Here is a 15,673-nt window from a genome sequence, read left to right as displayed (position 1 = left end):
TTCCCTTCCCTTCCCTTCCCTTCCCTTCCCTTCCCTTCCCTTTTCTTGATCTTCCATCCTTCCTTCAATATCCTGTGCTTTTCCTACTGACCGGTGCAATTCTAGCAATCAGTTTGATATGTAAGCCCTGCCCTAGGCTGTAAACACCAGAGAGCCCTCTGGTGTCATTTCAAGAACTCCTATGCCGAGCAATTGCAGTTCCTGTTTCCCAGCTGTGGTCATCTTTATTTGCACTTGAGTAAACTCTTTTCCCATGCTTGGTGAGCCTCAGTGTCCCACATAGAGTAACAAATTGGATCATTATCATTCACCCAAGCAAGTGGAGTCTTTGAGAGGAACTTCCCATCCCTATCTGGAAGTACTATGGATTGAAAGTTAGAGCCAGGTCCCACTGGACATCTGTCCCAGAGAGGCATGTCAGAAGGGAGTATGCAGACAAGATTAGCTCAGACTCAGCTGGTCCAGTCTCACCACACAGCTGGCTTCTTTGATGCCCCAAAATATGGGAATTCCACCCCCCCCCCAGCAGCAAGCCATTCTGCACCACTGTCAGCTGGTGTCCACTAATTCAGTCCTCATGCTGTCCACCTGGGCACTGCATCAGACAGCAGTCTGAGGGCTTGGTGTGCCAGCTAACCCACCTCTAAATGCCCATGTGGCTTTATGATTCTTTGGCTCTAATCAGAGATTCCAATCATCCCCTCTCAGAGGAGTTCACATAATTCAGGGACATAAATTCACCGGTCAAATATAAATGACAGGGTATAGAGGTCAAGAGGTGCACAGGGTGAGGTGTGTGAGCAGAGGCCTGAGCAGCCAACCCTTTCTAGCACTTCAACCTCTGTCAGTGATCCTTGTTATTCTGGGGCTCTACTGGAAGCTTTGTTACATAGACATCCCAGTGTTTGGGATAGCCACGCCTTGTCTTGAAGATAGTCAGAGGCTGTTAGCCATCTGTCAGCTCATTAGCATATAAAACCATGATCACATAGAAGATCACAAGGGTTTTAGGAGCTGTTCCAGGGAAGTAGATCATAGACACAATGCATATGTCAAAGTTCCAAGGACCACGGTTGTCTGGACAGTGAGCTTCATCACACATCCTTCACAATAGCTTCCTGTGATTCTAAACAAATAATTCTAAACAGTTTGGCCTTCTTGTAGCACATATGTAAGAAACCGCTTTTGGTCTATCCTCTAGTGTCTGGACTGTTGAAGTGCAAAGAAATCTCAGCTGTGGGAAGGTCAGATATGACGGTTCAGTAAGCACAGAACAACCATGAGCTTTTCTTATTCATCAGCAAAACAGAGCAGCCGTCTTACCTTGCACTTCACTCTTCTCTGTTGCGTTGACTAGGAAGAGGTCCCAGGAATAAGTGAGGTCAGGGACATCTCCACAGTCTTCACACACAGCTCGGAGAGACACCTCTTCATTCCAGTTCACAGAGATGTCTCTAAAGTTGTCCCATGAGATGTGGACGAATCTGGAACAGGCAGTCACTTTGATGTTGTAGGAAAACAGGACATGCATCCTCAGGCTGCGTTCACTTGGGCTGGCTGTGTTTGAACCTCACCCAGTGTTGGCATCATCGGAGCCTGAGTTGGGGAGTGAGGACCATGTGACCAGCTTCCAGACTTCACACAGCATGATCTGACCTAATATACCAGATGAGCACATGCACCGCCCACCGAGTTCAGGGAAGCTGTGAGACTTCCTCAGTGTCAGCAGTCCTGGGCTTCAGTCTCTCTGTCACTCAGCCTTGGCTCTGGGCATGCTGTCCAGCTTGTCAGTCAATGCCTGAGCTGTCTCCTCTGTCATACATGCTTGCCTCCATAGCAACACATCAGTGTCACCCAGGCCTTCCTAAGCCTTCTGCCTTTGCCACAGCCATCTGGCTCAGCCTTGCCTTTCACTTGGGCAGGGTTATTGGGTCATGAGCTGTTCCATGGCCTACAATGCAGTCAGGGACCCTACCTTGCACAGGCCTGCATTTTATATACACATTTCACCATAGCTACTTCCTGGAAATTCCTCCAGGCTCTTTCCTAGCTCAGGGATGTTTCCCAAAGAGCATTTCATGAACTCTGGGCTCTTTAGGACATCATCAGGTGATGTGAGAGATTAGATTGAGTTTTGTGATGTGAATTCCTTTGCTATAGGACATGAGGACCCTTAAAAGGCTAAGTACAGAGGAGACTTCCTAAAGTGGTGTGTAGGATTCCCTATGTCTTCCACTATTAGTCACATGCCAAGTCACGGCTTCGCCATGTAACATCACACTCAGAAGGCAAGAAGGGTCTGCAGCTTTCTCAAAAGGAACCACACAGCCTTTCACCTGTGTGCATGTACTTCTGCATGTGTCTGTGGATATGGGTGCAGTAGCTGTTTTCTAAAGTTTCAGTTACTTGCAGTCAACCAAGGTCTGAAATATTAAATGGAAAACCCAGAAATAAACTGATTGTAAATGTCCAGTTATGTCATTCTTAGGAGTGTGTAAAATATTGTGCCATCTACAAACTTGCTTCCCCTAGAATTCGCCCCCTGCTCAGTCATATAACCTAGCCCTTTGAAGGGGGAATCCAGAACCTTCTGTGTCCTTGCCCATCCTGGCAGCTGAGCTCAAGTCCTACATTTGGTCCATGGAGCTATAATATGAGTACTCTGGTAGCCTTGGTGATGACAAGCTGATGGGTTTGATTCACAGTACTTCTTTGCCTCTGTAATCCCCGCATGGTCCCACCCCTGCATATCCTCCAGTCCTGTAATCCCTAGAAGTCCCCCAAGTCCCCCAAGTCTGGAAATGCCTTCTGACGTCAGCGTCAATCATTGGCCTTCCATCTTGGGGATGGGTGCATGACAGGAGGGACCCACTGGTATCATAGCAACATCCTTCAGAGTTGCTGCTGTGTCACTCTTAGGTGAGGAATCACAAAACTGTCCAAATCACCATTCCCCACCCCCACCCCCACCCCGACAAACACTTCTTCTCCCTTACTGGTGTGGTTCCCCCGTGGCCTAACTTCATACTGCTCCATGAACACACATTCCTTTCAAGGTGCCACCATTAGCCAGGGTGCTCATCTGCTCCAACTAGAACAAGGGTACCTGAAGGCCAGGTCAGGACGGGTGGACAGGAACAGCAAGGCCTGTGATGAGTTCTGTCCCCTACTGGAGACTGTCAGTGTCACAAGGAACTGGTCACAGCATTCACTGAGCCATCTTGCTGGGAAGGCGATGGCAGGAGCTTGAGTGTCCACTTGGTGTGAAGTAGAGTTATCAAAGCAGGGCCACCTTGGTGAGCTGGCCGCTGTGCAAGTCCAGTGATACCTATTGGGGAAGCCATTGGGGGGGTGTGTGGTTACCATCACTGAGTGTTAAAGGCACATGTGGTTTGGAAGAGACCATACCTCTCGCCCTTTGATATCGGTGGTGCGGGATCTGGGCCTGTCTTCCCACGCACTGTCACAGAGACCACTGCATTCCACGTAGGATCCTGCTTCCTTCTGACTTGTGTCATGTACCCTGGCCTTGGAGTTTCTTTTGTCACTCCTTCCCCTCCCTATGCATGGCGCCCCTCCCCTGTTTCACTCAGAGTTGGTTAAAAAATAAATAAATAAATAAAATGGGGCCAGCAGGAGACTTGAGATGATTTTTCCTTCCATCTCGCCATCTTTCTGTAAGATGATAATTGCATGAGCCACAAGATAAAGGTACTTGCACCATCAGGGTGGACGGGGAGGACAGCATCATCTCAGCCTTGAGCAGACATGCTTAAAAGGGCGTGTGACAGGCAGGAAACAGTATGGAAATGCACTAGCAAGCTGGGCCAGCCTCCCTCATCAGGGCAACTTGCTTCTGTAAGTGTCACTTAAACCTGTACCTTAAAACCCCAATTCCCTGTCTAGCCTGCGGGCACTGCATTCTAGTAACTTCTGTTCATGAAGCTACATGAGGCAAAGCCTGGTAACCTCTGCTGGGGAGCAGTGTCCCTAGGGCACAAGAGAACTCGGTGTAGAGTGCGGCTCATAAGCTGTGCAGAGAAGCAGTCCCACGGTTCACCCAGAAGATTCCTTACTGCCCAGGCACAGAGCTCTCAATTTTAGGTGCTGGTAGATGACAGTGTGAAAATGACAAAGATACAGACTTAGTCCATCAGGCTGTGTGTGATTGTTTGTGTGTGTATATATGTGTAGTGTGTGTGTGTGTGTGTGTGTGTGTGTGTGTGTGTGTACTGATAGCTGAGAGCTTTCTACAGCATGCACATAGGTGGAACCAGGGAAAGGGTACCTCTCGCCTCCACTGCACTAATGAAGCATCAAATCCCACATTTGGGTGTGGTAGACATGAAGGGTTACAATGACAAAGAAGCCTCTTTACTGGTTTATGAATAGGGGCCATGTGGCAGGCACGGTGATATATCCAGTGAGAGCCCTGCTGTTCGGAACCTAGACTCAATGCTGGAGGACAGTGCACGGCAGCCATATGAGTGAGGAATGAGAGTAGAGAAAACACACAGTTAAGGACAGTAGCTTTCCCTCAGAGCTGAATGGTGCGCAGAAGGTCAGAGCAGGGAAGTAAGGGCTCTCTGGCTTTGTCTCGAAAGACTCCATCCTGTCTTGGAGGACTGGCTGTGGTTGAGAGTGGACATAAGCTGAGGCCCTGGTGGCTCCATCCATGCAATACAGGGCAGGTATGAGGGATGTGTGTCTAGGGGAGATGCAATGAGGTTTCCTGATAGGCATGAGGTGTGAGAAAAAGAGATGTCAAAATGCTGAGGAAAGTTTTGGCCTGAGTGACTAGAATAATTGTTTCCTCAGGGTTCCAGCACCAAAAGGGGGAAGAGGACATGAGCCACCAGCCCTAGTCAGGAGCTATCTCCAATTGAGAAATGCTCAACTGAGAAATACCCAAAAAAGGAAAATTGAATTTGTCCAAGGGACTCTCACTGTACATACACACCATACCTAAAGGCAGCTGTAGGTGGGCAACACAAAATAAGTTGCATGGCATTATGGGGAGGGTATTTTGTCTTATATTGCTTTGTTTGGACATTTTTTTAAAAACCTAATTGGGCTTTTGCTTGTGTATTATGATTATTGACTGTGTTTTTACTATTTTATTTATGTGTGTATGTTGGTGTGTATGAGTGTTTCTTATGCTTTTCTTTCTTCATTATTCCAGCTTAATTGCCTGTTTGTTTTCTAGAGAGTGAGACTGAGAAGGCATGGAGTTGGGTGAGTGAGGAGGTGGAGACGATTCAGTATAGAATGAGGGAGGAAAAACCATGATCAGAATATATTGTATAAAAATTGATTTTTAATAACAAAAATACTTGATTCATGGGTGGAGGTGGGGAAGGCCATTGGGAAGAGGTGGAATTCGTGGTTTGGTGATTCGAGGCACAGGAAAGTGGCACAAAGGTGGTGGTGACAGACAGCATAGACAGAGCAGATTGGTGTATGACAGGGGTCTGGGGTTATGGGGAGGGCTGAATGAGGATGCATGAGGCTGCATGCTGGGAGGCAGAGGATCCCAGCGGAAGGCTGGAAAAGGCCCGTCAGGTGGGCTGTCTGGGCCAGAGCCCATGACCACAGAGCTGAGCCTCACTAACAGGCAGCTCTCTGCCTCCCCCACACACTGGCATCTGACTAAGGAGTCCTAATGAAAGGGCAGCATTTACATCGCACATTCCAAAATCACCATTTAAGCAGCACCTTAAAAAAAAACCTACTCACACTTTACTCTCCTTTCCTATATTGGCTTACACTTGGATAATGAATAAAGCAGCTCAACTAAAGAAAGCGGGTACACATAAACGCCTCAACCTATTTTGGCAGAATTCCCAGACTAACTCTCCTAGTATTCCTGAGCCAGGAGCTTGAAGAAGTAGGAGCCAGAGAGTCTCACAGTTCTGTATTCTCACCTGAGAGCAGCCCCGGGGTTGTCCGGGTCAAAGGACTGGGCCCCTCTGAGGATGATGAAGGTTGAAGTGGCCTTGGAGATGAAGATGTGTGTGCCTTCAGAGATCACGCTGACTGGTGCCCTAGCTCGAACTTCTACACCAACACTGTAGTTGCTATACACCATACTCCCCTTGATCTGAACCTGCGAGACCAGACATGGGGGTATCACATGAGAACAAGCAGATGCTCCCTGGATCTATACACGTGACACAGGCCCTCAGCTCAACAATGGTCACTTACAGCAGTCATCTGAGGATGTGACTGGAGGGAAGAACATGGATCTCTTAATATGTACGCCTACCTAAATGTACAGCTATCTAGGTGTGTGTTGGTCAGTATTTTGTCAAGTTGACACAAGCTAGAGTCATTGGAGAAGAGAACATCTCACCTGAGAAAATGCCCTCATCAGACTTTGCTGTAGGCCTACCTGTGGAGCATTTTCTTGGTTGGTGATTGGTGTGGAAGGGCCTAGCCCACTGTGGGCAGTACCATCCCTAGGCAGGTTGTTCTGGGTTATCAAGAAAACAAACTGGGTGAAGCGGGAAGAGCAAGCTAGACAATAGCATTTCCCCATGGTCTCTGCTTCAGTTGCTGCCCCAGGTTTCTGTGTTGGGTTCCTGTCTTAGTGTCCTTCGGTGGACGGTGACTCAAATATGTAAGCTAAGTAAACCCTTTCCTTCCCACTTTGATTTTGATCAATGTGTTTATCACAGCAATAGAAAGCAAAGTAAGACAAGGTGTTTAAATACCCATGCTGCCTGTATACACACGGCTGACAGTTTCCAAACCTCCTCTGTAAACAGTGCGTTTCTCCGTGCCCTTGACATTTACCCTGCTACATCTAATAGGAAAGAAAGGGGTTGACAATGGGGCCAAGAGGTCCCCATTCTGCACAGTTAAGGAGACAGTGGGTGTGGGGAGCAGAGGACAGGGTAAAACACATAATGGTCTTTGAGAAATGTGGGCGGGGCATCAACTGGGATCCTAGATAGGCATGAAGGAAAAGGTAAGGTGAGCTTTACAGTCTCTGCTTCCCAAGTAAGGATGCAGTGTGACCAGTCACTTCACACTCCTGTCACTTCACACTCCCGTCACATGCCTCCCCACTGAGACAAACTGCAAGAGCCCAGCCAGCCTCCAGGCTGCTTTGGTCATGTGCTCTTTCACAATGAGAGAAGTAATTAATGTGTAGTCAGAACTTCTCTAGGTGGGCCCCCTACCCAGTGCCTGCTGCACCCTGCAGCGGCAAGCAAGCTCTGAGCAGGCGCCATGGCTGTGGAGGACGGTAGCTCAGTGTGCAGCTGCCAAGGAAGGAGAAGGAATCTGAGGTCTAATTCCCAAGGGTAACATGCCAATGAGAGAGGTCAGAAAACAACACTTCATCAGAGGTCCCCAAGGCCTAGACATAGGCGGGGTCCATGCTAGAAGAGTCAGGTACAGCGAATGAGCAAATGCGCCAACAGACAGTGATACAGGATGCATACTTGGCCCTAGCCGTGACCACTCACCTTCCAGCTGGTTTATGTGAGACTGGGCTTATCCTTGCAGGATTTCGCCCCATCCCTTTGGCTATAATCCCAGACTCAGAGTCTCCTGAAGTGTCCTGAGCGGGGAGCTCTTAGACTCACTGTCAACTCCTTTCCTTCTGCACTGCTGGCAATGAAGAGTCTAACCTAACGGAGACGTCACCTAAAAGTGACACCGATACCCAGCCATCTACAAAGCCAAGTTAGCATCAGGGTGTGGCTCGTCTGGGAGGATGAGCAGGCCCATCAAGGAACATTCTCCGCCTCCTCATGCTTCCACCAGGGCACCAAGACACGAGGGCTGATAGAAGCCAGTTCCCACCATGAGCCGGGAGCGTCCCCTAGACTGGTGGCTCTCAACCTTCCTAATACTGAAACCCTTTAGTACCTCATGTTGTGGTGACTCCCGGCAGTAAAATTATTTTTGTTGCTACTTCATAACTGCCATTCTGCTACTGAATCATAATGTAAATGTGTGCTTTCCGATGGTCTTAGGCAACCTCTGTAAAAGGGTAGTTAGACACCGCCCTCCCCCCAACAAAGGAGTTGCAATCACAGGTTGAGAACCACTGCTCTAGACTATGACAGGATCAGGGTGACCAGATGCTACTACCCTAGGACTGTTCTCATGAGAATAAAATCTGCTACCTTTTAGTCAATCTTTCCAAAGAGAAATGTCTTAGAAACAGGATCTACCTACTACCTTGACTAACACAGTGCCCCTCAAAGCATACCCCACAGCCTTCTGTCACCCACGGACAAGTGTCTGGTTCTTGTTGAGATCAGCAGAGGAACAGTGAACAGCCTCTGTTCACATTCCCCACCAGGGCACAGTAGCCTCATTTCTTTGGGGTTCAGTTTGAGTATTTGGGACCCTTCTAATCGGCTTCCCGAGGCCTGGGCTAGGACTGGTCCTCGGTGGAAGCAGGTACCCCATATAGTGAGAACACCCATCCCCCTGCAGAGATTTGGGTCCCAAGGACCGTTTCCCCATCCCGGTCTTCTGACTTCACTACAGTCTGACCCAGAGCCATCTTCCTGGTTCCAGTCACTACACAAGGCTAATCTGCAGCTACAGTTTCTACACCTGTGAGCCAACTGTTCAGGACCATCCTTCATGAAGTCACTCAATGCAGTGACTTCCCTTTCCCCACGTGATCTATAACATTTTCTTAGCCCCAAGCACAGTACTGGCTGAGAGTCACAATGGATACTTCTCTCATTGCCTCTGGTGGACATCCTCCATTTTCTTCCCTAAATGGCAGCATCAATACTCTTCTATTCCTCTACCAGCACAGGGTTAACTCAAAGTAGGTACACAGTCTTTAAAAAGGCAGAAATAGTTTTTTGTTGATGACTTGGACAAAATTAGAACATATATTCTCTGGAAAATTAAAAGATTGTGTGTGTGTGTGTGTGTGTGTGTGTGTGTACGTGTGTGTTTGCACATGTGCACACATGTGCACCAGCCTAGGCAGTGATTCATTCCCCTGTCTCTACCTCTCCCCACAAGTTCTAGGGTTACAGGTGTACATTGTACATACTGTCGTGCTTATGCAATGAGTGTTCTTCCTCAGTGAGCCACTTTTCCAGCTGAAATGAAAGATTTCTTTTAAAATCCTATCCACACCTTAAACAACAACAACAATAACAGCAGCAGCAACAATTCCCTTTCATTGGCTAGAAGAGGCTTTCTCTAGAGCTTGTGGAGTAGGTTGGTTGGCTTGTCAGGGCTCGGGGAAATGGTGAGTGAACTGACCTTGGCGATGGCAGTGTAGTTCCCACACTCCAGTGTGTAGCCTGGGAGCATGATAGTCTGTCTGTGGGTGTTGATGGCAGCAGGGAGGGTGACAGTGGTCGTCTCAGCACCCACAAAGCTCCAGGAGTAGGAAAGCCCTTGGGAAATGTTACAGAGGACAGCAGCTTCAAATGTCACTCCTAGTCTCAGGGGCTGAGACCTCCATATCTGGGAATTGACAAGACGGGTCATGTCACTGAATGCCTGCCAACACTGATGATACAGCAAATGGTTAGAAAGTGTAAATCGCTGGCTATCATTTACCCAGTACATACCTAGAAGATGCTCCAACTCGTAATAAGGACACGTGCTCTGCTATGTTAATAGCAGCCTTATTTATAATAGCCAGAAGCTGGAAAGAACCCAGATCTCCCTCAACAGAGGAATGGATACAGAAAATGTGGTATATTTACACAATGGAGTACTACTCAGCTACTAAAAACAATGAATTTATGAAATTCTTAGGCAAATGGATGGATCTGGAGGATATCATCCTGAGTGAGGTAACCCAATCACAAAAGAACACACATGATACGCACTCACTGATAAGTGGATATTAGCCCAGAAACTTAGAATACCCAAGATACAATTTGCAAAACACATGAAACTCAAGAAGAAGGAAGACCAAACTGTGGATACTTCAATCCTTCTTAGAAGGGGGAACAAAATACCCATGGAAGGAGTTACAGAGGCAAAGTGTGGAACATAGACTGAAGGAATGGCCATCCAGAGACTGCCCCACCTGGGGATCCATCCCATATGCAATTACCAAACCCAGACACTGTTGTGGATGCCAACAAGACCCTGCTGACAGGAGCCTGATATAGCTGTCTCCTGAGAGGCTCTGCCAGTTCCTGACAAATACAGAAGTGGATGCTCACAGGCATCCATTGGACAGAGCACAGGGTCCCCAGTGAAGGAGCTAGAGAAAGCACCCAAGGAGCTGAAGGGGTTTGCAGCCCCATAGGAGGAACAACAATATGAACTAACCAGTACCCCCAGTACTCCCTGGGACTAAACCACCAACCAAAGAAAAAACATGGTGGGACTCATGGCTCTAGCTGCATATGTAGCAGAGGATGGCCTAGTCAGTCATCAATGAGAGGAGAGGCCCTTGGTCCTGTGAAAGTTCTATGCCCCAGTATAGGGGAATGCCAGGGCCAGGAATGGGAGTGGATGGGTTGGTGAGCAGGGGGAGGGGGAGAGGGGATAGGAGATTTTCGGAGGGGAAACCAGGAAAGGAATAACATCTGAAATGTAAATAAATAAAATATCTAATTAAAAAAAAAGGAAGTGTAAATATCTGGCCAATATTTGCATAACTGCAGGTTGAGACTTGGGGCTGGACTTTAGATAGCACCAGTACATTTAGTTTACATTTAAAAGTTATATATATATATATATTTACATTTACATATATATACATATATATATATGTAAATGTAAATACTTTTTCTTTCAAGAATGAAGCTAATGGAAAATGTCAAAGGAAAAGGTTACCATTTTGATTATATTACAATGTCTTTTAATTGTTTATTATTTGTTTGCATATTTATTATGGAACTCACAGCTGTGTTATTCTTCCCAAGCACTTTATGCCCCATCCTCTGGGACGGTAGCTATAATCCTCTCCTCAGCATCCCTGGCCTGACTTTGGTATTTGTCCTGAATATGGAAAAGCATTCAGGGCATGCCGACCTTAGGAGGGAGGCTGCCCAGCCAGGGACCCCGCCAGTTCTGGGGCTGATGCTAGGAGCAAGGGCTCCCCCTGGAGGCTGTTCTGTTTAATTAGAATGAGAACACTGGAGAATGAGATTTTAAGTTTCTAGCACCCTTAGTGTTAGTTTCCCTAGCCTTCCAGTCCTCCTCCCACATTTAATCCTATGTTGTTCCCCTTGTAGCGTGACACTCCAGGAAAATCACCTGACTTATGAGTACTTGGCCAACACAAAACAGACTCCATATTTTTGTGGGTGTGTCTTTTGTTTTAATATTTTGTCTTATTGGTTTTCTTTTCTGTTTTTGGTTTATCCGTTTTGAGTTTTGCTGTTTTTCTTAGTTTTGTTTTGGGAGAGAGGGAACACAAAATTGGGTGGGTAGGGCGGTGGGGAGAATCTGGAAGGAGGGGAGGGAGGGAAAAAATATGGTCAAAATATATCGGAAAATTTAATTAAATGTATTTAAAGGTAAAAGAAGGTATTAGTTGCCTTCCTCTCACCTACTGACTGGGACATTTAGTCTTAAATTTTATTTGAAATATAGTTTGTTATAAAGAAAACACAGATGATAAAAAGACTAGAAAAGTTAGAAAAACAGGAGAAAGAATTTATAGTCTTATCTGTAGGTGGTACCATTTAAACGACTGTCAGTTCTTTTCATTATTCTACTCTGAACATGATTTCATTATAGGACTTGCAACAAAGCCACTGGACTAACATGGTAAATGGAAATTCGTAATATTCTCAGACTTCAGATTTCATATATATATACAATTTCCATTGGGGTGGGAGTTGGCTCTGAATGGGCGCACAGTAGAACTTGGCCAGCAAAAGTGAAGTTTGCAGGAAAGACGTTCTGTCACTCAGCTCGGTGACATGGAGACACCAAGGATATGGAGAAAGAGGTATACATAGAGCATTGCATGCTAAAGATATATTCACAGAGTGCCACATGCTATTTGTAGTCATAGAAAATTAGGAACAATCCAATTCGCAGTGAGGAACTTGGTGGTGGATTTGTACATATGATCCAATATATGCCACTGATAAAAATCATGTAGTCAAAAAGACAGTGGTCATGCTATAACAATTATTCAAATGTTGAGGTAGACACATATATTAAAAACGCACACAACAACTCCACATATAAAAAACAATCGCAGGAGCAAGGGCTAGGTGGATGAGAGTGTTTCCTCCTCTTGCAGGGGCAGGGAAGTGGGGGCTGGAAACTAAGTCTCCTTCCCAGGACCCATTGGGAGGCTCACAACCTTCTGCAACTCCAGCTCCAAGACACCTGGCTCCCTCTGCTGGTCTGTTCAAACACCTGCACTCCTGCACTCATATCCGCACACCCACATGATTTTAAAATAATAAAGATAAATCCATTTTTAAGTCAATAAAAAAATAAAATAAATACATCTAACTCCTGCTGTCTGGATTTCACACAGTTCCATTTTTATACTCTTAGAAAACTCAGAAAATATAAAATACAAATGGAGTCATCAATATTGTTTTCCTTATCTTACAGAAAAGCTCAAATGAAAGTGCTTTACAGATTAAAAATTAAGCTCTCTTATTTATACAGTGTTTGCCTCTGTGTATCCATTGAAAGTAAGTATAAATTAAAACAAACAAACAGTAGATACAGGTGTGGGAATAGGAGCCTGCAGTTCCCCTGTGCAGGAGGCCAAGGCAGGAAAACTGAGAGTTCTGGGATAGCTTGGGTAGTACACTTAATTTAAAAACATTCTGAGCTACATTGTGATACCCAACCTCAAATAAAAGAAAAGAAAAGAAAAGAAAAGAAAAATAGGAGAGACTCATGGGTATGTAGCAGAGGGTGGCCTTGTTGGGCATCAATGGGAGGAGAGGCCCCTGGTCCTGTGAAGTCTTGATGCCCCAATGTAGGAGAATGCCAAGGTGGGGAGGTAGGAGTGGGTAGGTGGGGGAGCACCCTCATAGAAACAGGGGGAAATAGGGAAAGGGGATAACATTTGAAATGTAAATAAAATATCCACTAAAGATACTTAAAAAATAAAATAAAATAAAATAAAATAAAATAAAAATGAATTAAATAAGATAACAACATTAAGAAAATATTCTTTAAAACAAAACAAAATCGAACAAAGGAACAACATCATCTTGCCCTTGGAGCGAGACTTCCAGTCAGAGCCTTGCAAGCTGTAGCCTTTCCCAGAAACCCTTGAGTTTTGGTCCATCCCTCACACAGAGAGCACAGAAGAGCCTGACACCATGGAATGCTGGCCTCTAGAGCTGCAAAGCTCTTGCCTCAGGGGACATGGACACTTGGAAGGCCTGCCCAGGGCAATCCCAGACCCGCTTTGAAACCCACTGCCCTCTGGGGCTGCTGGGACCTGAGGTACCCAGGCTGGCAGCCGATCCATCAGAGATAGCGTTCTGGCAAGCGCTCAGCTTTGAGTTTGCCTTCCCAAGTGTCAGGCTGGACACCTGTGACCTGAAAGTAAAAGTGCCTGAAACCAAAGTCCTCAATGGACTGCAAGAAATCAAAGGCAGCCTTCTTTTTCCTACTCTGATGTTAGTACTCCACATAGAATCAGTCATTCTAATTGTGGTGTCAAATTTTTCTTTTTACAGAAAGTGCTATCATTCTACGCATAACCGCCCCCACCCCCCCAAAAAAAGGCTACTCAAAGCAAGCTGAGCTGAATGTCAAGAGTCATATAGGCAAATAAAAGACGTATTCAGCCACCAGAAGCCAGGCTTCCCTCCCGGTGCAGGCTTTCCCTGCTCAGGGACGAGCTCCAGCGCCCTCACAGGGTCTTTTTTTGTGCTGAGTGCAGCAGAACAAACTTAACAAAGCCTCCTTCATTCCCCAGTGAGCTCAGGAGCTCAGCGACTTGGAAGCGGCCTGGCCTACAGCGAGGCAGGCCGGCGGGATGATGAGGCCTTAAGCCCAGCCTTACCTGCACCTTCGCAGGCCCCAGGTTCTTCACTGGGGGTGGTTGGCAAGGCTCCCCCACGATGAAAAGCTGCTTTCTTAGGGTGGCGGAGCTGACGTTGTTGAAGGCAAGGACTTCAACTGTAAACTCTCCCTCCCTGGAAGGGTAGAAAGCAGAGAAATGGAGAGATCAAGGCTGCTGTACATCGGTCCTCAATCCCTCTTTATAACCTCAGGCCCCCTCACCCCAGTATACCGTTCCTGAAGTTGCTTTTGGTTGTGGTATTTTATAACAGCGACAGAACAGTAACGAACACTCTTCTGCATACTTGAATATTCCTCTGCTAGTCTGAGGGTTGGCCTTGACCATGCTTATCTCTGGCAGCTATGAAGACTGGACACTCATTGGAAGGACTTGATCCACATAAGACCTAGGATTCTCCCTAGCCAGAGATTCAGCTAAGAACAATTGGCCTGCTTCTCTGAAGTTCCCATACTCCCAGCCTTGAGTATCATTTGCACGTGTGGTTTTGCATTAAGGAAAACCTTCTGGAGACAATGATTTTGGACAAAGACAATCAGATAGAACTTATCTTTCTAATCTAGCTAGATTCTGGACAATGATGCCATGGTCAATGAATTATTGCATATGACATGACAAGGGTTCCTGGGATTAAAATAAGGCAGAATGTTTTGTATTTCTTAGTGATACCATAGCTGTGGTGGTTTGACTATGCTTGGCCCAGGAAGTGGCGCTATTTGGAAGTGTGACTTTGTTGGAGTAGATGTGGCCTTGGAGGAAGTGCGTCACTCTGTGGATGGGCTATGAGAGACCTTCCGCTTTGCTGCCTAGAAGCCTGTCTGCTCTAGGCTTCCTTTGCATGAAGATGTAGAACTCTTAGATCCTCCAGTGCTATGTCTACCTAGATGCTGCCATGCTTCAACCTTGATAATGGACTGAGCCTCTGAACCTGGAGGCCAGCCACAACTGTCCCTTATAAGAGTTGCCTTGGTCATGGTCACAGCAGAAAAACCTTAAAACAGAAATTGTTACCAGGGACTGGGGTATTGCTATGATAAGCCTAACCATGCTTTTGTTTGGAGGAATGTAGATTTGGAGACTTTAGATTTAGAAAGCGGCGGAATGCTTTAAGTGGGGCTTCATGGGACATCCTAGTGGGAATATGGAAGACTCTGCTGCTGACGGTGATTTGGATTGTGGAAGTCTGGCTCTAGAGGTTTCAGAGGTCCAGTCCATTATCATCAAGTTGGGAACACGGCCGCATCTAAGCAGGCATGGTGCTAGAGGAGCTAAGAGTTCTACATCTTCATACAAAGGAAGCCTGGAGAAGACTGGCTTCCAGGCAGCTAGGAGGAAGGTCTCTCAAGGCCCACCCACACTGTGACACACTTCCTCCAACAAGGAAACACCTACTCCAACAAGGTCACACCTCCAAATAGTGCCACTTCCTGGGCCAAGCATATTCAAACCACCACAATAGCTGTCATAACATAAACAGAGTCATTTATTTTGTGTTTGTGGTGATGCTGCAGTGAACTCAACTCCCATGCTGCCAGAACAAGCATGGATGATGATAAAAATGGCTATGCTGAGCCAGGTGTGGTGGCACACGCCTTTAATCCCAGCACTTGGGAGGCAGAGGCAGGCAGATTTCTGAGTTCAAGGCCAGCCTGGTCTACAAAGTGAGTTCCATTCCAGGATATCCAGAGCTATACAGAGAAACCT

At 46.5% G+C, this 15,673-nt stretch overlaps 1 protein-coding gene across 1 annotated transcript in view; it reads right to left on the bottom strand.

The window, feature by feature from the left end:
- Pkd1l1 (polycystin 1 like 1, transient receptor potential channel interacting) overlaps nucleotides 1-15,673 on the bottom strand; it is a 131,776-nt gene that overhangs the window by 89,738 nt on the left and 26,365 nt on the right. The window contains exons 9-13 of the mRNA XM_021211181.1: nucleotides 13,952-14,084; nucleotides 9,250-9,456; nucleotides 5,925-6,106; nucleotides 3,107-3,328; nucleotides 1,324-1,484 (exon numbers count right to left, since the gene is read on the bottom strand). Of these exons, the coding sequence (XP_021066840.1) occupies nucleotides 1,324-1,484; nucleotides 3,107-3,328; nucleotides 5,925-6,106; nucleotides 9,250-9,456; nucleotides 13,952-14,084 (905 nt within the window). The remainder of the gene's footprint in view (nucleotides 1-1,323; nucleotides 1,485-3,106; nucleotides 3,329-5,924; nucleotides 6,107-9,249; nucleotides 9,457-13,951; nucleotides 14,085-15,673) is intronic.

Source organism: Mus pahari, chromosome 13 (genome assembly GCF_900095145.1).
Source record: "Mus pahari chromosome 13, PAHARI_EIJ_v1.1, whole genome shotgun sequence".
In the NCBI taxonomy this organism is placed as follows: Eukaryota; Metazoa; Chordata; class Mammalia; order Rodentia; family Muridae; genus Mus; species Mus pahari.
Note: the sequence above shows the minus strand (reverse complement) of the source record. Positions and strands in the feature narration are given on the sequence as shown.